We start from the raw sequence: 8,004 nt of genomic DNA on the forward strand, positions 1-8,004 counted from the left end.
GTTTTGAGACTGTATACTAAACAAGAACTGTTTGTGTAAGAATAATAATCTTGTTTTCAGAATGTGTAAGATTTGTCTTGTTAGTCTGAAAATTTGACTCAAATTAAGTCAAAATTTCTGCCAATGGAGTAAGAAAATTTTACTTGGTAAAACTTCTCGAAATATTTGATTTGACTCGTTTTTCTTACTTCAAGAATCTTACCAAGTAAAATTTTCTTACTCCATTGGCAGAAATTTTGACTTAATTTGAGTCAAATTTTCAGACTAACAAGACAAAAATCTTACACATTCTGAAAACAAGATTATTATTCTTACACAATCAGTTCTTGTTTAGTAAATCCGTCTCAAAACAAGATCAAAAAGACTTTTTGGCTGATATAAGATTTTAAAACTTGGTAAGATGGACAGCTTTTGCAGTGTTGACACGCTAACTGCTAGCCTTGTCAACACCAAAACGAAAAGGACTCCAATTTCAAAAATATTTTTTATAAATCCTTACTCCCGCTTCAAAAGGTCTTAACTGCCCCTTGAATAAAATTTCTTGTCTTAAACGTTTGTTTGTAATTTAAAGTGGAATGCAGCCCGCTGAGGCAGAACTGCTGTACATCAAGGAGGTGGAAAAACTCGACAGCTTTGGCCAGGAGAGCTTTCTAGCTAAGGTGGATAAATTCTGTCACCAGTAGCTTTTTTTTTTTTCAAAGCTAATGAGGCAGCACCACCTAATATCCTCTTCCTTTTCCCCACAGGACAACTACACAAATGATATTTTCATCGGTGTCTCATTCATCGGGCTGTTTGTCAAACACAGAAATGGCAGATCCATTATGCTCCACAAGTAAGCGCTATATTCTGGGATTAGTTCAAAACGGTGGGAAAAAGAGAGTTCTTGCCTGCATTGTTGTTTTCACGTGTGCCTGTGTGTACGACAGGTGGAAGGACATCGGCACCATAGCACACAACAAGTCAGCCATCACAGTGGAGATAACGAGCCGAGACGACACCATCAATTTTCACATGGTGAGTGTTGTGTCTGCAGGATGCGCCGCTCGGCACATTCGAACACGATGTTTTTTTAACTGCGTGCGTCTCTGCAGGAGGATATGGAAATGGCCAAGTACATCGCTCGACTTTTCACGGCCAGACACAAATTCTACAAACAGAACAAAATCTGCATAGAGTAAGTCTCAAGGTTGCCCCGACAGACCATCTGAAGGCCACAAGAGCACTTACAGCCCAGTGTGTAGTTTGTAGAACGGAGATGGAAGGTTGTGCAGTTACAAAACAAAGTTTGTTATTATCAGTTTAAAAATGGGGATAAAGAAGTTATAGTACTTAAAGTGCGTGAAATACCCATTTACACCATTTTTTTTCTTTAGGCCCACTCACTCGCCTGCACCAATTAGGAGGAGACCCACCTGGAACCATCGCCTGTCTCTGGTACAGTTTACATTGTCGATGTGTCAGGACTATTTAAATGTGTTGTGTTTGCAGATGATACATTTTTTTTGTTTGGGTAAAGACAGAACGGATGTTAGAGGAAATGCAAGCAGAATTTGTGAAAAATACAAAATTGTTTTAAACTTCACATTATCATTAGATTTAAATAAAATTAATTATATGATATTTACAAAGAGACAAAGAACTGTTAACATTCCATTTAGAGTTGATTGTGTAGAGATAAACAGTCAGTGAGGTAAAGTTTTTGGGTGTTATTATTGATGAGAAACTGACATGGAAACCTCATATAAATTATTTAAGAATAAAACTATAAATCTATTGCATTGCTTTACAAAGTAAGGGACTTGTTTAATGATAAAGCTATGTATATGTTATATAACACATTAATTGTTCCACACTTGGTCTATTGTGTTGAGGTATGGAGTAAAGCATTTAAGACTATTACACATCCTGTTTTTGTTTTGCAAAAAAGAGCTGTAAGAATTATCACTCGAAAACATTACCATTATTTATCTAATATATTATTTTGTAAACTGAAATTATTGAAATTCTATGATTTGGTTGCTTATAACATTTTGTTAGTTATGTATAAAGCACACCAAAACACATTACCTTTAAACATTCAGATAAACTTTGTAAAGAGAGAGAGCTGTAATAATCTTAAAGGGACAGAGTTGTTCATGAAACCTAAATTTTAACCTGTTTGAAAGAACGGTGCACCTCAATCCAATGAGTCAGATTGTGGAATAATTTGGAAGATGATATTAAAAGTGCCGAATCAGTGTATATGTTTAAGAGAATGATAAAGACTAGATTGTTAAAAACATCTGAAACAGTTTAATATGTAGCTGTTCAATTTGTTGTTCTAGAAAGATTTGATGTTTTTGTTTTGTTAACTGAAGATTATTATAGTTTGAATTGATACTTGAGAAAAAAGGGGCAGATATAAGATTTTTTTTCTTCTCAAAAAAACAAAAAACAAACAAACAAACATTGTAACTGCTTCAAGTTTGGAACCTTAAATTCTTTGATGCTTCACTTCCAAGCAGCCAATCTGCCTTTAATCTTTTGAAATCATCTTCAAGTTTTTACGCTTTCTGAAGATGAATATCTGGTATGTGTAGACACAACAAACAACTTAGTAAAACAATTTCTAATCAAATGTTTAGGTAGTTACTATTTGATGATGATCAGGGACCGAAGATCATTGACAAAGAAGCCAAAGTCCTAAGAAAAATCATTAAAAACTTTCAGAAAGCTTGACAAATATCAACTGAAAATCACCTAAATAAAACTAGAACAACATACACTTTCTTGGGAGCAAATTATTCAGAAATGATGGATAAAACTAGAATTAGGCACAGATCTACGACAAGCAAAGACGAAGTGGATTCAGAAATAGCTGTGGTTAGAGAAGTGATCCTGCTCAGGGTGAGTTCTGGTTCTGTTGTGAACTCTCAGTTTGAACGTGCGTTGGTGTTGTTGGAAAGTTAACATGGGTGTTGCTTCCGGTGTGACAATGAGGGCAGTGATTTTTGTGTCTCCTTCCCAGCAGACCAGACAATGGGTAGACTAAATTAGGTACAACAGATGTTCATTGATTCCACCAGAGAACTGCACAGTCCAGCTCCGGTGTACATCTGAATCTGTCGCATTCACACGGTTTTATGAATCGTTCTTTGCTTTACTCTTTAAAGCAAAGAAAATGCAAAGAAAAAAACATTGGAGATAATTAGAAACACCTAAAGTGCTGCCTTTTAATTGTGGTAAATGTATTTCTTTGTTCAGCCCCGGCCCCGGTCCTGTAACTTCCAGTCAGTGCATGAGCATTACCAGGACTTGCAAAGCTCTCAAGGTAAGTGTAAAAAAAATGCACAGTTTTAAAACAAGCTCTACCCCTTCTCCATCTCACCACTTAAACCACAGCATGATTTAAAATTTTTTTTTGCCTGCCTGACAATCAGTCAAACGACTGAGTTGAGCTAATTGTGTCGTTCCCACCAGCCGTCTGACTCACAGCTCATTTGTATTTTTAGCCGTCTCCCAGCCAATTAGAGCCTTACTTTTGGGGCTCGGAGCGATGACCTCATATGTGCTACGCTCTTTCATTGACTCGTTCACACACTCAGCGTGCCTTATGATCCAAAGAGCTTTCCTCACGTCGGCTTGACAATAAAACTAAAGTGGGGAAAACATTCTGGGTGTGCTGCTGTGTGTGGGTGTGAGATCACGCTGCAGTGTGACCTCAAGCATCACGTTTGGTTCGTCTGTGTTCACTTGATACTTCATGTATTTTTCACATTAAAGTAAAGTGATTATTATCACATACTTCAGCAATCATTTATCTCCTCTTTTTAAATCATGTTTTTTTTCTTTTATCTGTTTCTTTGCCAGCTAAAACATTTGGGTCATTCTGTGTTAAATCACCCCAAAAAAGAGGAAATTTTAACTTGACCCTCACATATTTTTATGAAACTTGTTCATTGTGATCCCACGGCACAGTAGGTCAAATGTGAGGTTAATCGGACCAGTGGATCCAGAGATATGCCCCGCCACCATTATGTTTTTGGCAGAAAAGGGCGTATCTGCTTCTTTTCAACCCCACCTACCTCACGAAAGACCGGGTCAAATTTTACAAAGTTGGTGTCGTTAGAAAATAAACTTCATAAAGATTCCAAATCTGCCTTTACATTTTTGACTTGAGCCTGTTAAGAGTCCATTAAACCTAGAAATAGACCTTGTGGATGCCGTTGAGATGACCTTTCCTGAAATTAAATCCCCCACTTGTTATCTAAAACATTCAAAATCATAATATTTTTTGTTTAGGAGAAATTACCCATGAAATACATTTTAAATGTACATAATTACATGAATATGTAGTGTGTCTCTTTGGATCAAACTCATATTAGCTGTAGATTAATCTGATTTGTGAGAAACATCCTCAGCATGACTTGATATCTTTCCACTGGGTATATTAGGCTGACCTTTCCTGAAATTTACTCCCATTCATGATTCTTCAAAATCTAAGATGCTCAGCTTGAACCCATTGTATGGCATAGGATGACCCAGTTGGGATGTAATAATATCTTTTCTGCCCTGTAGACAGCATCTTCCATGAAGACCCTTACTACAAATCAGAAAGCAGTCTGGATCGATGTCCGGGGGACTTTCCTTTCCGAAACGGTACAGTGACCAACGGAAGCATGTACAGCAGCCCCAGCCTGAGCTCCCTCAATCGTTCCCAGACTTTTGTTGCACCTTCACCCATGTCCTCCAACCTCAGCATCCCTGGCAGCGAGCTCATGCGTCCGGACTACATCCCCAGCCACCGCCACAGTGCCATCATTGCTCCGTCGTACCGGCCCACGCCCGAGTACGACGCCGTCATGCGGCAGAAGAGGCGCATGGTCCCCGCCCACCATGACCTCCACAGCCAGTCGATGCGCAGCTTGAACATTAGTAACGCCTGTGCGTATCGGAAGCCGGAGGCTCTAGTGTATAGCCAGCCAGAAATCAGGGAGAGGGGACCTTATCATGGCCTTGGCCCCAGTCCTGGACCTTACACACCACAGGTAGAACTCGATTGTGTTGGACTTTTATTTAAACTCTTTGATTTATTGCACCTTACCCAGTATTTTGTTTCTTAATGTTTATTTTACAGATTAGTTACAGTAAGCCAGTGTCTCATGGCCCACATACAGGCGGACCAGTCAGCGGCCAGGGTCCCTGTCACTCACCCTGTGTTAATGGAGGAAACRGCAGCGAAGGTGTTGGAAGCTCCATCTCTCACACTGTCAGCACGCCTGAGCTGGCAAACACCAAACAGCAAGGAACCAACATGGGAACTTACGCAGCTACGGCCAATATGTTAAGAAACCACATGTCCCGTCCTCCTCCACCTTACCCCTCCAACTCCTTCCGCCCAGCTACGAGCACGCCGGACCTCGCCAGCCACCGTCTTCGCTGCATCGGGGGCAGCAGTCCTGAGCTGGTCACCCGTATGGTGCAGCTGTCCGTCAAGACCTTCCAGCCGGACAGCTCGGCGGTAGTCCACCAATCCCTGCAGGAAGTTAGTGAGCCGTTAACTGCAGCCTTGAAGCATCGGTCCACTCTGAACAAGAGACATAGCATGGAAGTCATCAGCAGCATGAGGGGCGGAGGWGGTGGGATGGAAGGGCTGGCGATAAAGAGCATGAACGGCCCCCTTCTYAGGAGGAACACTCTTAGAGAACACGTGATGCCATCTTCTCAGCCGCAGCCTCCACCCCAGCAGCCCAAGGAGCTGCCCGTACAGAAACCCACCCAGAATGCACCTGAGGCTTCTGTAGCGCCACCGAAAGCAGTGGCCTACCAGCACCAAAAGACTCTTTCCAATGCTACCATGCTAATACACAGCAGTGAGAGCGAAGAGGAGGAGGAAGAGGAGAGGCCTGAACTGGACGTTCAGATCCCAGGCCTCAACGAGAACATCAGCATCAGTGCTCAGCTTCAGGCTGCGCTGGCTAAACTGCCCAACAAACCCCCTCCAGAGTACCCCGGCCCTCCGAGACCTCCCGCCAACGCTCCGATCCGCTCTCACAATCACGCCCCCGCCCAGCGTCACAACCACAACCCAGGACCACACTGCAGCTATGAACCAACGGACCTAGATCAAGGCCTTGACAGTGGTCAGAGCCAGGGCGTTGGTGGAGGGGGCGCAGGTGGAACGCTGACCCGAGGGGACCAGAGCGCGGTTAACGGAGCCGTTTTAGGTCCATCCATTTCAGAACCAGACTTGACTATTGTGAAGGAGAGGGTGAGGAAGGAGCCGGTGAGGGAGAGGCCGGTGTCAGAGATGTTCTCCTTGCAAGACAGTATCGTGGAGAGGGAGTTTGCTCAGAGGGTAAGATGACCACTTCTCCACCTTTCTATCCGTTTCAATTCTCACTCCTTCACCAATAAGCTYGGACCTTCAATCCATCGAATAAAAGACAGCTTTCCTATCACAGGGCCAAAGCTTCTCCCAGTGTATTAATAATAAGAAGTTTTATTTACTACTTATGCACTGCAAAAACTGTCCATCTCACCAAGTTTTAAAATCTTATATCCAGCCAAAAAGTCTTTTTGATCTTGTTTTGAGACTGATTTACTAAACAAGAACTGATTGTGTAAGAATAATAATCTTGTTTTCAGAATGTGTAAGATTATTTGTCTTGTTAGTCTGAAAATTTGACTCAAATTAAGTCAAAAAATTTCTGCCAATGGAGTAAGAAAATTTTACTTGGTAAGATTCTTGAAATAAGAAAAAATGAGTCAAATCAAGTATTTCAAGAATCTTACCAAGTAAAATTCTCTTACTCCATTGGCAGAAATTTTTGACTTAATTTGAGTCAAATTTTCAGGCTAACAAGACAAATAATCTTACACTTTCTGAAAACAAGATTATTATTCTTACATAATCAGTTCTTATCAGTCTCAAAACAAGATAAAAAAAGACTTTTTGGCTGGATATAAGATTTTAAAACTTTGTTAGGTGGACATTTTTTGCAGTGTAGTACCTTTAAAACTTGTATAGGTTCAGATATTTTTAGATTAAATATGCATGTAATCTTCATGTAGCTTTGAAATTGTCTCATTATAATCAGAGATATGTTCAAATGTTATGCTCTGTTGTTTACTTGAAGGGTTCACAGCTTCTGATTAGCAGTAATTTAAGTTTCAGCACATAAGGTTGCACTAGGCTCTGAATTCCCCCCAGGCAGCTAAAAGCYTTACAAATCCCTCAGATTATTCCTCGAGTCGGTTGTTCTTGTGTAGGTTAGACAAAAACGGATGACACAGCATCTCAGTCCTGCTATGGGTTCAAACGTATAATATCTGGTAAATAAATTCTTCTGTCCGTGTTTGACCTGGTAGTGTTCGTGTCTGTAAACCTTCAACATGATTTAATTCTGTCCAAACCTATTTCAACCAGCATGTTTTTTTCTAATACATAAAGGGACTTTATGGACTCTCAAGCTGTTGTTTTGACTGTCCCACAGTGGATAGAGGAGGCGGAGCTGCCTTAGAGGTTTAATAGCATCACAGGTTAGACGAGATAATCCTTGGTGGAAGGAGGGGCTCTGCATTGTGCAGCAAGAAAAAGCTYGTGGGACAGACTATGCTTCGTGAAAGAAGTAGGCAGGTAAGGTAGGGTGGGGGGCATGATCAGAAAGAAGAGGTGATCTAAAATGTGCATGGAAGGATGTGAGGATAAGAAGATGCAGAACTTCTAATAGTTTTTGTAAACTGGACTTGTGAGACTAAACCATAAAAACATATGCAGACGTTTTAAGTTTCCACGGCTGCTCAGTYGTTGGCCTTCTGATATCATGACGCCGGGATTTTCCTCTCTCTTGAAGACGCTGGAAAGACAAAAGATGTCTGTGGACTCCATGAACAGACCGCTGATGATGGCCGCGCTCAACGGCCTCTACGTGGCCCGAATGCCCGCCGTCAAGAATCCAGAGGAGGACGGTGCCAAATCAGCTGCAGACGAAAAGGTAAACTCCTCACCCCCCATATATA

At 41.3% G+C, this 8,004-nt stretch overlaps 1 protein-coding gene across 1 annotated transcript in view; it reads left to right on the forward strand.

The window, feature by feature from the left end:
* LOC106526608 (protein tyrosine phosphatase non-receptor type 14) overlaps nt 1–8,004 on the forward strand; it is a 49,692-nt gene that overhangs the window by 35,205 nt on the left and 6,483 nt on the right. Inside the window, exons 7-15 of the mRNA XM_014021246.1 lie at nt 572–659; nt 747–835; nt 930–1,017; nt 1,095–1,177; nt 1,377–1,437; nt 3,247–3,313; nt 4,561–5,030; nt 5,120–6,340; nt 7,839–7,979. Of these exons, the coding sequence (XP_013876700.1) occupies nt 572–659; nt 747–835; nt 930–1,017; nt 1,095–1,177; nt 1,377–1,437; nt 3,247–3,313; nt 4,561–5,030; nt 5,120–6,340; nt 7,839–7,979 (2,308 nt within the window). The remainder of the gene's footprint in view (nt 1–571; nt 660–746; nt 836–929; nt 1,018–1,094; nt 1,178–1,376; nt 1,438–3,246; nt 3,314–4,560; nt 5,031–5,119; nt 6,341–7,838; nt 7,980–8,004) is intronic.

Source organism: Austrofundulus limnaeus, unplaced genomic scaffold (genome assembly GCF_001266775.1).
Source record: "Austrofundulus limnaeus strain Quisiro unplaced genomic scaffold, Austrofundulus_limnaeus-1.0 Scaffold284, whole genome shotgun sequence".
NCBI lineage: Eukaryota > Metazoa > Chordata > Actinopteri > Cyprinodontiformes > Rivulidae > Austrofundulus > Austrofundulus limnaeus.